The 18,614-nt window shown below is 51.4% G+C and overlaps 1 protein-coding gene across 4 annotated transcripts; it reads left to right on the top strand.

The window, feature by feature from the left end:
* Nucleotides 1-56: 56 nt before the first annotated feature.
* Nucleotides 57-18,297, top strand: MDC1 (mediator of DNA damage checkpoint 1). 4 transcript variants are annotated; one of them, XM_047797584.1, is made up of 16 exons: nt 57-126; nt 1,620-1,822; nt 4,246-4,387; nt 5,363-5,743; nt 5,875-5,941; nt 6,895-8,333; nt 9,411-9,476; nt 9,642-9,734; nt 10,381-11,166; nt 11,275-11,318; nt 11,804-14,158; nt 14,237-14,356; nt 14,488-14,670; nt 15,093-15,218; nt 15,315-15,425; nt 17,514-18,297. In XM_047797584.1, exons 2-16 carry the CDS (start codon nt 1,802-1,804, stop codon nt 17,679-17,681), a joined length of 6,102 nt encoding a protein of 2,033 aa, XP_047653540.1. In that variant the 5' UTR covers nt 57-126; nt 1,620-1,801; the 3' UTR covers nt 17,682-18,297. The 4 variants fall into 4 exon arrangements, with proteins under 4 accessions (XP_047653540.1, XP_047653543.1, XP_047653542.1 ...); XM_047797587.1 differs by lacking the exon at nt 9,642-9,734; XM_047797586.1 differs by lacking the exons at nt 57-126; nt 1,620-1,822 and adding an exon at nt 2,057-2,221.
* Nucleotides 18,298-18,614: the final 317 nt, after the last annotated feature.

Raw genomic sequence — 18,614 nt, 5'->3', positions numbered from 1 at the left:
CTGATTAGTTCGTGCCTGTCATGTATCAGACGTCCATTGGTCCCTGCTCAGGTGGACGAGCGCAGTCCTCCCTGGGAGTTGTAGTCCTCTATTGTTGTCCACGCTGCAATATGAAAGGACGAATGGGTGGGTACTGGGTTTGGGGGTTTGGGTTTGGGTTTTTTTGGCTTGGTTTGGTTTGGTTTTTGTGAAAAGTAACCTTGCGCAAGGGTGTTTTTCCGCTATGCCTGACTTTTTTGGAACAAAAAGAGAGTAGTTTTCGGGGATACAGGAATTGGGAACCCTGGGGTGCCAGACATTGGGAGGTGGAGGGGCACGCCCTGAAAGCTCCACGCTGCAGTAGCTCTTGGGAAGACTGGACTGCTTAGCTCAGCGAAAACTGGGGAGAAATGCGGCACCCTGCACTGCTATCTAACAGCTGGTCCTTCGGTGACCTAAAGCATGAACTCCACTAAGCCGCTCCTTCTCCAGATACTTCAGGAAGAAGGAGGGGATTGTCCTCTTGCTATTTCCTTGGGAGTTTTTTAATGATGATATTGAAAGAGAAACAAAATTGCATCAAGGGCCTTGCGGGATAGAGGAGTAATTGTGTAGAGGATGTGTTCAAGAATAAGTTGGTTTAGAGAAACGGATATGCCAGAACTCTCCGTCCATGGTGGGGGGGTGAGGGAGATCTGGGCCTTCGAGCAGCGTTTAACCCTTTGCCTTCTTGTGAAGCCGAAAACTGTGGGGTGAGATCCTTGATAGAATTTCATTGTCTTCCAGCCTACCTCCCTAGACACTTCGAAGTCGCTGTTTTTTCCACTTCATTGATTTCACTGACTGGGAGGCTGACCATTTGCAACCTTCCAGGATCCTCAGAATTGAAATAAAAGGAGCGGGGGGCGGGGGTCATGGGGAAAAAAACTGGATGTGCTCAAGTCTGAGTGGTATTCTTCTCAGTGGTATTCTTCAATTCTTCACTTGATAGATACTAAGTGTCCACCAAATCAGGAACTAGGGATACAAAAATGATTAAAAATTAGCTCCTTGTCTTCCAGGATCTTGCAATTTGGTGAAAAGTGTATAAACAATAGAGTGCAGTAAGCACTGTAATAAAGGACTTGTGATATCAAGATCATCATTGTTAATTCACATTGGATTCAACACACATTTCTCAGGCATCTTCTAAATAAAAGAACATCAATTTGTGTAAGACCCCCTCCACTCAAAATAGAATGTTTATGTTTTAGGGCAGCGAGAAAGTTAAGAATTTACAATTGGAAAACTTGTTTCAATTTGTCTCCACCTTTTAAATATTAGCTGTGGGAACCTAAACAAGTTATTTAACTTCGCACAGCTCCAGTTCTTTCTGAAAACCAAAAGCCTGTTTGACTGTTGTAGTTAGAATGAAGCGAGATAATGCAAAAGGTCTTCCTAAGTTATTCATGTCACATTTACAATTCTTTTCTTAGTACGAAATTTAGTGAAATAAATGACTTTATCATCCTTCGACCCTTCAAAGACCTCGGTCAGCCTTTAAGATGGTTAACAAAACTAGGGATCTTTACTTTAGGAAAATGACCTCAAAATGTCCATCAGAAATGTATTCTCACGGGAGGAAATTATATGACTTCTAGACGAGCTAAATCAAAAGGAAAGGAACTTCCATTGCAATGAGTCCTCAAGCGCCACGCCTACGGTCTATTCGCCAAGCTGCAGCCTTCAGCCACGACTGCAACCCGCAACCCATTTTCATTTCTCATGAGTCAGCGGACACCATATCTGGGAGGACCGAGGAAGGTCGCTCTGGCCGCACTAGATGTACGGGATGACGACTATGGTAAGCCCCTCTATCCGCCGCTGGCAGCCAGACTCTGTGGTCGCGATTTGGAGATCAGCGCGGGAAGTGGGCGGTGGGTGGTGAAGCGGTAGTGGGTTGTCCCTTAGAGCTGCCCAATCGAGGTGCGCTATTCTGTGCGCCTTTGGCGGCCTCGGATTACCGCGTCGCCCAACCGATCTCAGTCTCTCTGGAGAAGCCGCCCCTTTGAGCTATAAGGGGGCGGGGACGGGGCGGGGCCTTGGGTGTCCCTCCGCGTTGGCTGCCGCGTCTGTCGGCGTGCTGCAGGATGTGAAAGACAGCAGCAGGAGCCAATCGGCGAATCGGCCCCCTCTCCGCCCGCGCCCTAGCGCCACCCGGGTCGCGGCCGTTACTGGTGGCGCGCGCGGGGACTCAAACTAGGTGAGTTCTGGGGGGCCTCGCCCACGGCTCCTCGGGTGCCATCTTGGTTCTCCCGGAGGGCGGGAGGGGCGTGCCTTGTGTAAGACTGGGCGGAGGATACTTGGAAATTTACTCCTCGGATTATAGTACTTATTCTTACTTGACGCCCCTCCCTGAGTTTAGGTATGATGAGACAGGGAGACGTTGGGCTAGGAGGGGACCTTGGGATGGCGATCAAAGATGGTGGCCCATTGGTTTGGATCCGAGGGTCATGGACGCCAGCTGGGTTCGCCACTCATAAGGACGAAGTTAACACTATTAGCCTGGAAGGGTCCTGCTTTCCCTGTCAACGGTTTCCTTTTAAGCGTAACATCTTTCTAATTGAATTCCATCCACACTATTCTGAGTTTTTATTTCATGTGTTCTTTCATCAGGAGGGCAGGATTAATTTTACATTTGTTTCATTATTGAATCCCAAATACTTCTAGAGGCACCAGGTGTGCAGTAACTACTGCTGAATGAATATGATGGACCCTTAGGGAAAAGACACAGTTCTTGAGAAGAGGGGGTGGTGTTAGGCAGAAATGGAAAGTAATGGTTACACTCTGGTAGGAACTATTAGGATAAGTACAAGTCCACAGACCACCCTGAAACCGTTTACATGGGCAACACCAGAAAGCTGAGAAGACTCCAAGCAGGGCTTTGCTGAGGAAGTGACTTTTGAACTGAATGGTAGGATGGATAGGAGTTGGACCAGAAAACTAGGAGCAAGGCTAACGAAGGTGCTGGCTAAAGCCTGCAGATGTGAGGGACAATAGGGACAATGTGTTCAGCCATTGATTGGAGCAAAGGTCCATGTAGCTGAACCATAGGCTTGGGCAAGGTGGGGGTGGGGCATGCATTTCAGGATATGAGGTTCTAATGGAGGAGGGTCTCGATAAGGAGTTTAGATTTTATTTTATCCTGTGGGCATGGGAAGCCATCAAAGAATATTAAACAGAGGTGAGACATTATCTAGATAATCTTGCACAAATTCCGTAATCCATTTGTATTACAGTTTCTTATCTGAGAAATAGAAAATAATATTTACAGGGTTCTTGTGATTAAAAAAGTCAGTATAAAGTAGGACAATGCTTGACATCTAGCAAGCTTCTGTATCTAATGGCTATTATGATTCTTTGCAGTTTAGTCAGATCACAACAAGACCATCTAGTAACGTATAAAAAGCATGGGCTTTGCAGCCAGAAGCACTTCATTCCTACCCTTTTCACTTACCTGCTATGTTATCCTGAGCAAATGATTTAATTATTTTTAGCCTTAGTTTCCTAAACACCTGCCTCATGGCTACCAAGCCTGATACATACTTGATGATTGGCAAAAGTTAGTCCCCTTTAAAATGGTCTTTTTCTTTTTTAGGGCCACACCTGCAGTATATGGAAGTTTCCCGCCTAGGGGCTGATTTGGAGCTGCAGCTGCTGGCCTATGCCACAGCCACAGCAACGCCAGATCCGAGCCTCGTGTGCAACCTACACCAAGCTTGTGGAAACACCAGATCCTTAACCCACTGAGCGAGGCCAGAGATTGAACCCACATCCTCATGGATACTAGTCAGGTTTGTAACCCGCTGAGCCAAAACAAGAACCCCAAAGTGGTGTATTTCAAACTAGGTTGCAGCCCAGCAGTGGATAATGAAGTCAATTTAGTGGATTGCAAATCAGCATTTAAAAAAAATAAGAGAAAAAAATAGAACGAAAACTATCAGTATGTTGTATTTCTTAAGGCTTAGCATTGTTTCTCAAAACCTTTGCAAATAAGCAAGTGTTTATGTATATATTTGTGTACTTGGTGCCTTATAATATTTATTTCTTATTCTGTGTCATGGTCAAAGATAAATGATTCAGAAGGATAACAGCAGAATGCTTGGCAGGAGGGGAAGCATCAGCATCCATAACTTCCAGGTTTATCCCAGTTAGCAATCTTCTCTCTGAGGCTGCATGTGTGAAGCACTGATTGACAGAGGTGATAATAATGTGTTTTTTTCTCAGATCATGGAGGACACCCAGGTTATTAACTGGGAGGCTGAAGAAGAAGAGGAGGTTGAAGAGGGACCCAGTGAACCTTTGGGGTGTAACTTGCAGCCCGTAGGGCAACTGCGTATCTTCAGTAGTTCCTATGGACCAGAAAAAGGTATTCGGTGCTAAAGTACTGATAGCAGCCTCTTCTGTGGGGAGGGAGGTGGAGGGTTGCAAGCTTCTATATGTGTCAAGATCTGAAAAAATGTTTTACTGGGAATGGAGAAGGAAGGATTGATTGAATTGATTGCTCTAGGCAAGCGCCCTGGACTCCATGGGGATGATTTTACTTTGGTGGGAGAAGATAAAGGGGTTTAAGTGAAAACCCAGTGAGTCTTGAAATGGATAGTAACGAGGTTTTGCACAACAATGTGAGTATACTTAATGTCACTGAACTGTACACTTAAAAATGGCTAAATGGCAAATTTTATGTATATTTTACCACAATAAAAAATAAGCCAGGAGGAGTTCCCATCGTGGTGCAGTGGTTAACAAATCCGACTAGGAACCATGAGGTTGCGGGTTCGATCCCTGCCCTTGCTCAGTGGGTTAGGGTTCCGGCGTTGCTGTGAGCTGTGGTGTAGGTCCAGACACCGCTCGGGTTCTGCATGGCTGTGGCCGGCAGCTGTAGTTCCAATTTGACCCCTAGCTTGGGAACCTCCATATGCCATGGGTACGATCCTTAAAAAAAAAAAAAAAGATCCTGACTGTGGTGGTTTGGTGTCACTGCAGAGAGGCGGGTTTGATCACTGGCCATGGCACATTGGGTTAAAGGATCCAGCATTGCCACACCAGTGGCATAGGTTGCAGCTGTGGCTGGAATTCAGTCCCTGGCCCCGGGAACTTCCATATACCCCAGGTGCGGCCATTAAAGAAAAAGGAAAAAAAAAATCAGTATTGATGGATGAGGTGTTGAGTATGAATAAGGCATTGCATGTATTCCTTATTACCTAATTATCTTAGATATTTCTTTTGTTTTCCTAATGTACTTGGGGGCCTTGAGTGAGCAGTGGGGGACTTAACAGGAACGTTTTCCTAATAGCAGGTCAGGGCTCTGGCCTTGGAACTTCTCTACCTCTCTGATTCTTAGATTTCCCACTCTACCTTGGGAAGAACGTGGTGGGCCGAATGCCCGAGTGCTCTGTGGCCCTGCCTTTTTCATCCATCTCCAAACAACATGCAGTGATTGAAATCTTGGCCTGGAACAAGGCGCCTGTCCTCCGCGACTGTGGGAGCCTCAATGGCACTCAGATCCTAAGGCCTCCCAAGGTCCTGGGCCCTGGGGTGAGTCATCGTTTGAGGAACCGGGAGTTGATTCTCTTTGCTGACTTGCCCTGCCAGTACCATCGCTTGGATGTCCCCCCGCCCTTGGTCTCTCGGGGCCCTCTAACTGTAGAGGAGACACCCAGGGGACAGGGAGGAACTCAACCGCACAGGCTTCTGTTGGCTGAGGACTCAGAGGAGGAAGTAGGTAAGTCCGAGTATTGGGAGGGCAGGTGAGGAGATGGGGACGGTGGCTGTAAAACCATCAACTTACTGGGAGGGCAAGTGAGGAGATGGGGACCGTGGCTGTAAAATCATCAACCTTTTTACTCCTGACAGATTCTCTTTCTGAAAGGTGTGTGGTGAAAGGACCAAAGACCTCTTTGACAACAGTGATTCCAGAGAGGTGAGTGCCAGAGGCCAGACAACTGAGTCCTCAAAAGAAGGAGGAACAGGAGTTCCCACTGTGGCTCAGTGGAAACGAACCCAGCTAGGATCCATGAGGATGCTGGTTCAATTCCTGGCCTCACTCAGTGAGTTAAGGATCTGGCGTTGCCATGAGATGTGGTGTAGGTGGCAGATGCAGCTTGAATCCACGTGGCTGTGGCGTAGGCAGCAGCTGCAGCTCTGATTCGACTCCTAGGCTAGGAATTTCCACATGTTGCACCTGCAGCCCTTTAAAAAAAAAATGGTGGAACCAGGGGCTGGAGGATCCAAGAGAGCTCATGGAGGTCAGGGCTGGGAAACTCCTCATATTCTTTCATTCAACTTAGTTTTATTTGTTTCTTTCTAGGGTTGCACCTGTGGCATATGGAGCAATGCTGGATCCAAGCCACGTCTGCAACCTATACCACAGCTCACAGAAACCCTGGATCCTTAACCTACTGATCAAGGGCGGGGATCAAAACCACGTCCTCATGAATACTAGTTGGATTCTTAACCTGCTGAGCCATAGAAGGAACTTCTCACTCAACTGAATTTTTATTGATCATCTCTGATGTACCAAGTGGAAAACTAATGTCTGGAGATAGAAAAGCAAATACTGGAATTCCCATTGTGGCTCAGCAGGTTAAGAACCTGACACAGTGTCCATGAGGATGTGGGTTCAATCCATGGTCTCTCTCAATGGGTTAAGGATCCAGCGTTGCTGTGGCTATAATATAGGCTGGCAGCTCCAGCTCCAATTCAACCCTTAGTCCAGGAACTTCCATATGCTACAGGTATGACCTGAAAAAAAAGAAAAAGAAACGAAAAGCAAATACTACTTCATGTCTGCTCTCGAGGAGCTCCCAGTTGAGTGGGGTTTCCCTTCTGGAGAAATAGATTCTGTAGACTCTCTCTCTTCTCCTCCCTTCACAGTGATGAAGAGGGGCCTTCCCCCGCCCCAGATGGCCCTGGACCACCTTTTGCCTTCAACTTGAACAGTGACACGGATGAGGAAGAAAGTCAGCAACCAGGAGCAGGGGAGGCTCCCTCAGCTGCAGAGACAGAACAGCCTAAACCTGTCACAACCGAAATCCAGCTCATAAAGGGCCAGTGTCCAGTGAAGGAGAAGCACAAGGACGCAAGAGTTAAGAGGGCTGCCAGCAATGGGGTGGTTCCAGTTGGGGCGATTCTGGAGAGGAGCCAGCCTGCTGGGGAGGACAGTGACACAGATGTGGGTGAGGGGAGTGGGCTTCCACGGAGGCCAGCTGGAGCCCATTCAGAAAGGGCCCAGCCTTGTGGCTTCATAGACAGTGATACTGATGCGGAAGAAGAGGGGATCCCCGCCACCCCAGCAGTAGTTCCCGTGAAGAAGAGGCAGATCTTCCATGAAGTTGGGACAGAGAGCCCCCAGGCACCTGGCGTGGCACATGCACAGGAGAGCCCGGCTGGTAGTGATACAGATATAGAGGAGGGGAAGGCCCCCCGGACGGTCCCTCTGGACAGCAGCCGAGCCTCCATGATGATCGACAGCAATACGGATGACGAGGAAGAAGTCTCAGCGGCGCTCACTCTGGCACGTCTGAGAGAGAGCCAGGCTGTTCCATGGAACAGAGATGCAGGCGCAGGAGACCACAGGGCCCAACCTGTGGCCCTTCTGGATCAAAGCCAGGCCTCTGCTGGGAGAGACAGTGACACAGACATGGAAGAAGAGGGGCTCCCCCTGGAAAAGAGAGGAAGTCTCCCCAAGGGTCCTGCAGACAAGGCCCATCCAGAAAAGAGCCAGCCTCCTCTCAGGGGCAGTGACGTGAAGGTGGAGGAAGATGAGCACTCACCTGGAGTCCACCCAGGGAGAAGCCAAGCCTCTGCCACTGTGGACGCCATCACCCAAGTGGAGGAGAAAGCCCCACCAAGGCCAGCTGTTACACTTCCAGAGAAGCATCAGGTGCCTGTGGCATGGACACCTCAAACAGATGTGGAGGCAGAAGGCGACCCAGCAAAGCTGCCTGTGGTGCATCCAGCGGAAGCCCGGCCTCCTCCAGCTGGGGGCCATGAACCAGATGTGGAAAAGAACACGTCCTTAGCAGCCTCAGCAGGGGCAGACGTCAGAAAGAGCCAGCTTCTGGCAGAAGGGGATGCTGGGACGGAGTGGGCTGCAGCCGTTCTTGAACAGGACCGAGCTCTTGGGGCCGGGGCCCAGAGTGTGTCAGCCAGGGCACAGGTGGAGCAGGACCTTCCCCTTGTCTCAAGAGAGCACCTAGCAGATGTGGCGGTGGACACAGGCGCTCCAGGGGAAGCCACCCAGGCACAGAGAGAGGGAACCCAGGCCCTCACAGAGAGGGAGAGGACCATGGACTCTGGAGACAACCATGATGGTCAGTACTGGCTTCCCTTCCACCCTTGACCCCTAAAAAGTGCTTAGAGGGCACCTTCATCCATTGAGCTGCTATTACAAAATACTCTGGACCAGGTGGCTTATAGACAACAGTGTATTTCTTTGATTTTTTTTTAAATTTTTAAATTTTTTTTGCCATTTCTTGGACCACTTCTGCGGCATATGGAGGTTCCCAGGCTAGGGGTTGAATTAGAGCTACATCTGCCGGCCTACACCACAGCCACAGCAATGCAGGATCCGAGCTGCGTCTGGGACCTACACAACAGCTCACGGCAACGCCAGATCCTTAACCCACTGAGCAAGGCCAGGGATCAAACCCGCAACCTAATTGTTCCTAGTCAGATTCGTTAACCTCTGAGCCACGATGGGAACTCCCCAGTAGTGTATTTCTCACAGTTCACTGAGAAGTTTGGGATCAACTCATCATGTCTCACGGGGCCCTGCTTTGTTGCTCCCAGGCAGCCGTCTTCTCACATGGCAAAAGGGTCCAAGGGAGCTCTCTGGGGTCTCTGTTTTCTTTTTCTTCTTCTTTTTTTTTTTTTTTTTTTTTTTTTTGGTGGTACCCTTGGCATGCTGAAGTCCGTGGGCCAGGGATCAAACCTGAGCCACAGCAGCAACCCAAGCTGCTACAGTGACAATGCCAGATACCTAACCCACTGAGCCACACAGGAACTCCTGGGGTATATTTTGTAAGGGCACTAATCCCATTTTCTCAGGCTCCACCCCCATGACCTAATTACCTCCCAGAGGCCCCACCTCCTGATACTCTCACATTGGGAATTAGGTTTCAGTGTAAGAATTTGGGGGGGAGACAGAGAGATTCAGTCTATTGCATGGGTTTGGGGCTGAGGAGAAAATAACAGAAAAAATTAAGGAGTTAAGGTTATAATTTTTCTTTTCTGGCCACACCCGTGGCATGCGGAGGTTCCCCGGCCAGGGGTCGAACCCTCCCCACAGCAGAGACCTGAGCCACACTAGTGACAACACCAGGTCCTTAAGCCACTGAGCCCCCAGGGAGCTCCTTCCAGTTATCTATCCTGTATTCCTCCCCCACCAGATTCTGAAGATCTGGACCTGCAAGCCACCCAGTGCTTTGTGGAGGGAGAGAATCAGAGCCCGGAAGGTAAGGGCATCTGTGTCACGTGGATACTGGTGTAAGCAGGAGCTGGGAGATTAGACTGGTGGTCCTTGAAGGGTGTGAAAGCTGGCCCAGGCCAGGCAGGAGATTGGGAATGGGACCCCAGAGTTCTGCGGAGGAGCCGTGCTCAGGCTATGCCTTCCTGTGCAGCAGTCCCCAGCATGGAGGATGAGCCCACCCAGGCTTTCCCGTCTACTCTGCCCCAGGAGCCTGGCCCTTCCTGTTGCAGCTTCCAGGCCTCAGGTATAAGAAACTCTCCCCTCTTCTGTGCCCCTAAATTGGCATCTTCATTTTCCCCCTCTACACATTTCTTTCATAGTCTTTGCCAATTGGCTGATGTTCCTCCATCTATTCAGAAAAGAAAATGCCATATTAAGAATGACCAGTCTAGGAGTTCCCGTCGTGGCGCAGTGGTTAACAAAGCCGACTAGGAACCATGGGGTTGCGGGTTCGATCCCTGGCCTTGCTCGGTGGGTTGAGGATCCGGCGTTGCCGTGAGCTGTGGTATAGGTCGCAGACACAGCTCGGATCCATAAGCGGTGGCTATAGCTCTGATTAGACCCCTAGCCTGGGAATCTCCATATGCCGTGGGAGCAGCCCTAGAAAAGGCAAAAAGACAAAAAAAAAAAAGAATGACCAGTCTAGCGTCATTTTTTAAGAGGCTCCTGAGAGAGCTTTTGTATGAAAATATAGTCTGTCTTTTTGAGATAAACAGTAAATGTTATGACTGTTTTCCTTATTCCCAGTTTTCCTTTAATAACTCATTTAAATTTACTATGCATGAATTGATCTTAATTTTTTCTCAAGGTGTTACCTTTTCAACCGACATCCCTCTCTCTCCTTCTCTCTCCCTCTTTCTCTCTCTCTCTCTTTCTGACTCTGCCTCCAGGTGCCCTGGATGAGCCATGGGAGCTCTTAGCTACACAGCCGTTCTGTCCGAGAGAGTCTGAGGCCTCTGAGATCCAGTCCATTGACACCCACCTGGAGGCCCGTGGCCTTTGCCCCTCTCCACCTAGGGCAGCACTGCCAGAGCAACACCCAGAGAGCCCAGAGCCACTGGGGAGTCAGGGCGGAGGGCGGCAGACTGTGGAGAAAGCCACGGGTACCCCGAGAGAAACAGCAGAGGGGCCGACCCCTGAGAGAGGGCCCCTGGAGAAGGCAACCAAGGAGCCGCCATCAGAAGGAGAGAGGGAAGGGATGGGAGAGGAGGGGTTACCCAGGGGGAAACAGGACAGGGAACAAAAACAGGTGTTAGCTGGAGTTACTCAGAGACAAGAGTCTGACAGAACAGTGAAAAGTACAAGCACTGACGGGGGCCTGGAGAGTTTGCAGGTAGAAATTGAGACACGCAAGGAAATGCAAGAGAATGAGATAGAAAAGCAGACTCTTGCAAGAGACATGCTGGAGAGGGAAGCAGAGGAACCTGTAGCAGAGAGAGAGAGTGAGGCAGGTGGGCCAGAAGTAAAGGTGCCCGAAGCCGTACCGGACAGAGGCCCACTGAGAGCAGAGGCAGAGGGGACCAGCCAGGACCAGAAAGGCCAGGCCTCCAGTCTGACACCAGAGCCTGGAGCGGGGGTGGGGTACCTTCAGGGACTTGCTTCAGCCCCAGCAGCTCCCCGGAGCCAGGCAGGTGGAGGAGGGGAAGCCCCAGTGAGCCCCAGGAGACAGCAGAGAGGTAAGTGAAAGCAGAGGGCACCTGAGCTGGTCCCCAGCCTGCATGGTGGTCAGCCCTTAAGTGACTGACTGCTTAGACCTCAGCCGCTTGTCTTTACCTTCTGTCCAGGTGACTTGAATTGCAAGATGCCACCTGCTGAGAAGGCTTCTGGGGTGAGAGCTGCTTTCTCTCCCTCCCTCCTCAGCCCACATGTCATCTCTAATCCCCTTCGCTGCCCTGTTCCCTGACCACGCTTTCCTCTGCTCCTTTCTCCATAGTCTCACTTTGCTAACACAGTCACTGCTTCTCAGTTGGCTTCTCTCCACTTCCCTTGACACCTATTATTTTCCATATCTGTTTCCCAAGTGCTAACTCCCTCCACCTGACTCAGAAAAAAAGTTCTGTTTTCCCTGTCCTTGCCCTCTTTCTCCCAGCCATCCTCGTTATGACCACCCAGTGTATAGGAGAACACCATGCTGGCATTATGGGGCGAGGTCTTCGGGAAGGAGGAGGTTCCCAGTGATGGAGGAGGGTCACAGATAGAAAGAGAAATGTCCTGAGCACATGCTCACCACGAACAAGTATCCAGAACCATAGCCAAGTCCTGTCTGTCTTCTCTCCGCCTCTTCCGCCCTCACTGGCTTCTGTTTCTCCCCAGGGTGATCAGGAATCCCCGGAGGCTTGTCTGCCTCCTGAACCGCCTGAAGCGTCAGCCCCACTCCAGAACCCTCTCCCCTCTCAGAGCCCAAACCATCCTGCACCTCAATCCCGCCTGTCCCCCCCTCCCCCTCCTTTAGAACAGTCCACTCCCAGGACCAGGCCACCTCAGAGTCAGGAGTCCCCAGGGCCTCCCTTTTCCTCAGAGCTGGACCCTCCCAACCCAGAACCCAAAGTCAGGCCCCAGGGGTCCCCTCCACTTTCTCCTATACCCCTCGAGGCCCACCCTACCTCCCCCACAGACCAGGCCAGCAGCCCTGAGCCCACATCTCGGGCCACTCGTGGCGGGACACATAGGTCCTTTGAAGTGACCCCCATGTCAGTTGTCGCCACAGCCCTTGAGCTGCAGTCCTCCACCTCCGCAGACCAGCCTGTGGTCCCCAAGCCCACACTTCGGGCTCCTCGGGGCAGGACACATAGGTCCTCCGTCAAGACCCCTGAACCAAACAGCCCCACAGCCCCTGAGCTCCAGCCTTCCACCCCCACAGACCAGCCTGTTGCCCCTGAGCCCTTATCTCGGGCCACTCGGAGCCGGACACCTAGGGCCTCTGTCAAGACTTCCGAACCAGTTGTCCCTGCAGCCCCTGAGCCCCAGCCTTCCACCCCCACAGACCAGCCTGTGGTCCCCAAGCCCACACTTCGGGCTCCTCGGGGCAGGACACATTGGTCCTCCGTCAAGACCCCTGAACCAAACATCCCCACAGCCCCTGAGCTCCGGCCTTCCACCCCCACAGACCAGCCTGTTGCCCCTGAGCCCTTATCTCGGGCCACTCGGGGCCGGACACCTAGGGCCTCTGTCAAGTCCCCTGAACAAAATGTCCCCACAGCCCCTGAGCACCCACAGCCTTCCACCCCCACGGATCAGCCTGTCACCCCCAAACCCACATCTCGTGCCACTCGGGGCAGGGCACACAGGTCCTCTGTCAAGACCCCCGCAGCCTCTGAGCCCCAGCCTTCTGCCTCCACAGACCAGCCCATCACCCCCAAACCCACATCTCGGGGCAGGGCACATAGGTCTTCTGCCAAGACCCCTGAACTCCAGCCTCCCACCTCCACTGGTCAGCCTGTCACCCCCAGACCCACATCTCAGGCCACTCGGGGCAGGACACATAGGTCCTCTATCAAGACCCCTGAACCAAACAGCCCCACAGCCCCTGAGCCCCAGCCTTCCACCCCCACAGACCAGCCCATCACCCCTGAGCTCACATCTGCAGCCACTCGGGGCAGGACACGTAGGTCCTCTGTCAAGACCCCCGAACCAGTTGCCCCTACAGACCCTGAGCCCCAGCCCTCCACCCCCACAGACCAGCCCATCACCCCCAATCCCACGTCTTGGGCCACTCGAGGCCAGGCACATAGGTCCTCTGTCAAGACCCCTGAACTACATGCCCCCACAGACCCTGAGCCCCAGCCCTCCACCCCCACAGACCAGCCTGTCACCCCCAAACCCACATCTCGTGCAACTCGGGGCAGGGCACATAAGTCCTCTGTCAAGACCCCTGAACCAGTTGTCCCTACAGCCGCTGAGCCCCAGCCTTCTGCCTCCACAGACAAGCCCATCACCCCCAAACCCACATCTCGGGGCAGGGCACATAGGTCTTCTGCCAAGACCCCTGAACTCCAGCCTCCCACCTCCACTGGTCAGCCTGTCACCCCCAGACCCACATCTGGGGCCACCCAGGGCAGGACACACAGGTCTTCTGCCAAGACATCCCAAGCAGTTGAACCCACAGCCCCTGACCTTGAACCTCCCTCCCCCATAGGCCAGCCTGTCACCCCCAAGGTCATAGCTGAGGGTGGTCAGAACAGGACACTCAGATCTTCTAGAGTAGGTGCTGTGCCAGGTCCTACCCCCCCTGAACTCCAGTGTCCTGTCCCCACAGAACAGCCTGTTCCCCCTGAGCCCATCCCTCGAGCCAGTTGCAGCAGGAGGCCTCGGGCCACTAGGAAGCGGGAGTCTCTCACAGCTCACGTTGGTCCTGACCCCTGCTCTGCTCCCCCCGAACCTAATTCCCTGTCCTCAAGGACCCAGTCCCTTAGCACCACTCCTGAGCCTACCCTCCCTCAGCTTCCTGAGGCACCAGCTCATGCTCCCCAGATCCCAAAGGTGGAGGCGGCAGGTAGACCTGGCTTCACCCTAGAGCCCCAGCCGAAGCCCACCCAAAAGCGCAAGAGGCCCTTGGCTCCCGCAGATTCACCCCCACTTCCAAAACGGCTCCAAAGAGGGGAAGTGCCCCCGAAGACAGTGATCCTCGAGGAAGAAGAAAATCCTGCAGCAAGGCCTGGGAGAGAAGAGGTGAGGAGAGGGCCGGGCCACGAAGCTGGGAAAGGGCTTGGGGACTCAAACTCCCAGCAAGTTCTCTCTCAATCCCAGGATGCAGTGATTCCAGAACCAGGCAAGAGAAAGAGAGACCAGACCGAGGAGGAGCCCCGGGGAGCACCGAGCCGCAGCCTGCGCCGGACCAAACCTGCACAAGAGTCCACGGCCCCCAGAGTAGGGGAGAAGGGCCCCGAGGCTTCTTGGGAGATGGAGATGTGGGAGGATGGGGAGATCCTGGGGGATTGGGGAGATGGGTGCCAGTGGCACTGGTTGCCGTGACCAGCTCAGGCTAACCCCCTTCCCAGGTGCTCTTCACGGGTGTGGTGGATGCTCGTGGAGAGCGGGCAGTGCTGGCCCTGGGGGGCAGTCTGGCCAGCTCAGTGGCCGAGGCGTCCCATCTGGTGACCGATCGGATCCGCCGGACAGTCAAGTTCCTGTGTGCCCTGGGGCGGGGCATCCCCATCCTCTCCCTGGACTGGCTGCATCAGGTGAGAGGCCAGGAGATAGTGACAGACCCATGGAAACAGTGACCGGAGGAGGCTGCTCACATGGGCTCTAGAAAGCGGTGGGGCCGGAGTTCCCAACGTGGCTCAGAGGAAACGAATCTCACTAGTATCCATGAGGACGCAGGTTCGATCCCTGGCCTCACTCAGTGGGTTAAGGATCCAGCCTTGCAGTGAGCTGTGGAGTAGGTTGCAGATGCGGCTCAGTTCCCTGGTTCCTGTGGCTATGGCGTAGGCCGGCAGCTGCAGCTCCAGTTTGACCGCTAGCCTGGGAACTTCCATATTGCTAAGGGTGTGGCTCTAAAAACAAAAGGAAAAAAAATTTCCATGAGCTCCCTGTAGAAGCGGACAGAAGAGCTGGGTGAGGGGCTGGGCTGAGCTCTGATGCTGACTGTTACTGTCCTTAGTCCCGCAAGGCAGGTTGCTTCTTGCCCCCAGATGAGTATGTGGTGACTGATCCTGAGCAGGAGAAGAACTTTGGCTTCAGCCTCCGGGAGGCCCTGAGCCGGGCTCGGGAGAGAAAGTTGCTAGAGGTGAGAGGCTCTCTGCTGCCCTGCGCTTCAGCCTTTTCCCGGGTCCCCAGCCTCTCAGTGAATCATCCAGTGTCTCCGCCATTCTCTTCCTCTTAGGGCTATGAGATTCACGTGACCCCAGGAGTCCAGCCACCGCCCCCTCAGATGGGAGAGATCATCAGCTGCTGTGGGGGCACCGTCCTACCCAGCATGCCCCGCTCCTATAAGGTAGGGCGGCGCCATCAGGATCTGGTGAATGGAACCGGGACAGCTTGGGGGGAAGATGGAGGTACAGATGGGAACACAGAGGAGTGAGGCGGAGAAGGACCTGTGTACAGAAAGGGATAGAGAAGAGGGAAGAGGTCCACTGTTACCAAATGGACTTACTTTGACTTTGTATTTACAATTTTTTCAAATATACACAAAGGGAGAGGGCTAAGGCAGTACCACTCAGATTCAACAGGTTAATTTCACTTTTTCTATATTTGCTGTATTTTTTTCTTTGTTTTTTGTTTTTGTTTTTTAGGGCTGCACCCGTGGCATATGGAAGTTCCCAGGCTAGAGGTCAAATCGAAGATAGGGCTGCTGGCCTACACCACAGCCACAGCAGTGCATGATCCGAGTTGTGTCTTCGACCTACACCACAGCTCACAGCAGCGCCAGATCCTAACCTGCTGAGCAAGGCCAGGAATTGAACCTGCATCCTCATGGATCCTAGTCAGGTTCATTAACTGCTGAGCCATGAAGGGATCTCCCTCCTTTCATTTTCTTTGCCGAAATGTTTTAAAGGAAACTGCAAATGTCATATTATTTCCTCCTCTAAGAAATATATACATTTTCTTGTGGAATCTTATGACACAAATGAACGTATCTATGCAACAGAGACAGACTAACAGAGAGAGAATGGACTTGTGGTTGCCAAAGGGGACAAGGGAGGGTTGGGTTGAGAGTTTGGGACTGGCACATGCAAACAATTATATGTGGAATGGATAGGCAGTGGGGTCCTATTGTCTGGCACAGGGAACTATATGCAATATCCTGTAATAAACAGTAACAGAAAAGGAAACTTCTTTTTCTTTCTTTTTTTGTTTTATTTATTTATTTTTGGCCATGCCTCATGGCACATGGAAGTTCCTGGGCCCGGGATTGAACCTGTGCCTTAGCAGTGACCCAAGCTGCTACAGTGGCAACGCCGGATCCTTATCCTGCTGCGCCACAAGGGAAATCTTTTGTGTACATTTTCTTACATAATCACAATGTCATTAACAAAATTAGCAGTTGTTTCCTGGTCACTTTGTCATACTCCATTCATCAAATTTCTTCAATTGTCTGAAAATGTCTTTAGATTTCTTTCTTTTTTTGTTGTTGTTTTTTTTAGGGCTATACCCATGGCATATGGAGGTTCCCAGGCTAGGGGTCTAATTGGAGCTACAGCTGCCAGCCTACACCACAGCCACAGCAATGTACCAGATTCAAGCTCTGTCTGCGACCTACACACGGCTCATGGCAACACCGGATCCTTAACCCACTGAGCGAGGCCAGGGATTGAACCTGCAACCTCATGGTTCCCAGTCAGATTCGTTTCTGCCGTGCCATGACGGGAATTCCTCTTTTTAGATTTCAAAACAGGACTCAAGCAGGGTCCCCATATTGCTACAAGTGTTATCTCTTAATTCCCTTTTCCTCTAGAGCATCCCCTCCAACACACCCAGCCTTTTTTCTGCCATTGACTTGCTGCAGAAACTAGGTCAGTTGTCCTTTAGAATGTTCCACAGTCTGGATTTTTCTCTTTGCTCTCTTGTTTTATCACTTGTCTTGTTCTCTTATCTTCTATATTTCCTGTAAATTATAGTCAACTTTAAAAGCTTGAACAGGATTTCCTGTTGTAGCACAGTGGAAACAAATCTGACTAGTATCCATGAGGACACAGGTTCGATCCCTGGCCTTGCTCAGTGGGTTAAGGATCTGCTGTTGCCATGAATTGTGGTGTATGTTGCAGACATGGCTTGGATCCCCAGTTACTGTGGCTGTGGTGAGGCTAGTGGCTGCAGCTCTGATTCGACCCCTTGCCTGGGAACCTCTATATGCCATGGGTGTAGCCTAAAAAGACACACACACACACAAATAAAAATTAAAATAATAATATAAAAGCTTGAACAAATTCATTCAACTTTGGGGGCAGGAGTTCCTCATAGACAGTGTGTGTCATGTGGCTTCTCATTAGGAGGTACTATTTTAGTGCTGCCAAGACTGATTAGTGGGTCCTGAACCTCTTTCTAGGATCCTTTCTCAGCCCTGTCTTTGCTCTTTCTCCAGCCTCAGAGAGTTGTGATCACGTGCTCCCAGGACTTCCCTCGATGCTCCGTTCCATTTCGGCTTGGGCTCCCTGTCCTCTCACCTGAGTTCCTGCTGACAGGAGTCCTGAAGCAGGAGGCCAAGCCAGAGGCCTTTGTCCTCTCCACTTTGGAAATGGCATCTGCCTGAAAACCCCACCCCAGGACCCTTCCCCCCGCCCTCCCCCCCCCACCCCCGCCGCCGCCCCAGACCAATAAATAAGGTGTTAGAACGTATTTGGAAGAATGAACTTAGGGCTTTAGAAAGGATTGGGGTGTCCTGAGCTGATTTGTCTTGGAACATGGGTGGGGCCAAAAAGGTTTATGGAGGAAAGATAAGGAGATTGGGAGCCATAGATTTTCCTTAATGGCCATTTTAAGTTGGCCAATCCCACGCTCAGATATCTTTAAGTAGCTGCTCATATTTAGCTGGACTGATGTCCTTTTTGCTCTATGGCATGCAGTGTCCTGCCTCCTGTCTGGAAGCCATTTATTTCTCTTTTTCTTTCTGGAATTCTTATTCTGCAAGAAGAAGTGGAAACAGTGTTAGCGTCGGGAACTTGAAGGGATGCTTGAAATGAGTAAACTGGAGTGTGGGGTTATGGAACGCTACTAAAATATTTTCCTTTTTCCTTGCCCCGTCTTTAACTTTGAAGTTGAGTAAATCTCTGCTTTTTTTTTTTTTTTTTTGCCTGCTTTTCCAGTATTTATAAAGTTAGAGCTTAGGCTTAACCTCTGTGATAAATAAATATTCACTCTGTGCCTTATGGTGTAGTGCAGTTTTATTTTGTAAATTTTATTTTTTCTTTGCAGGACCGCATCTGCAGCATATGGAGGTTTCCAGGCTAGGGGTCAAATCGGAATTATATCTGCTGGTCTACAACACAGCCACAGCAACATCAGCTCCAAGCCATGTCTGTGACGGCTCGACAATCCTTATCCCACTGAGTGAGGGCAAGGATCGAACCCACAACCTCATGATTCCTAGTCAGATTTGCTTCCACTGCGCTGCAACGGTAACTTGTAAATTTTAAAAGCTGCTTTATTACAAGGATGTGGGGAAATTGGAAGCCAATATACACTG

Source organism: Phacochoerus africanus, chromosome 9 (genome assembly GCF_016906955.1).
Source record: "Phacochoerus africanus isolate WHEZ1 chromosome 9, ROS_Pafr_v1, whole genome shotgun sequence".
NCBI lineage: Eukaryota > Metazoa > Chordata > Mammalia > Artiodactyla > Suidae > Phacochoerus > Phacochoerus africanus.
The sequence above is the reverse complement of the archived record's forward strand: the minus strand, read 5'-3'. Positions and strand labels throughout refer to the sequence as shown.

What these genes read in the sequence shown, in the direction of transcription:
- MDC1 (XM_047797584.1), top strand. Translation starts at nt 1,802, where the DNA reads ATGTACGGGATGACGACTATG. An exon ending in ACAACAGTGATTCCAGAGAG is followed by an intron (nt 5,942 to 6,894) that starts GTGAGTGCCAGA and finishes CTCCCTTCACAG; the next exon opens with TGATGAAGAGGGGCCTTCCC. An exon ending in TTGCAGCTTCCAGGCCTCAG is followed by an intron (nt 9,735 to 10,380) that starts GTATAAGAAACT and finishes CTCTGCCTCCAG; the next exon opens with GTGCCCTGGATGAGCCATGG.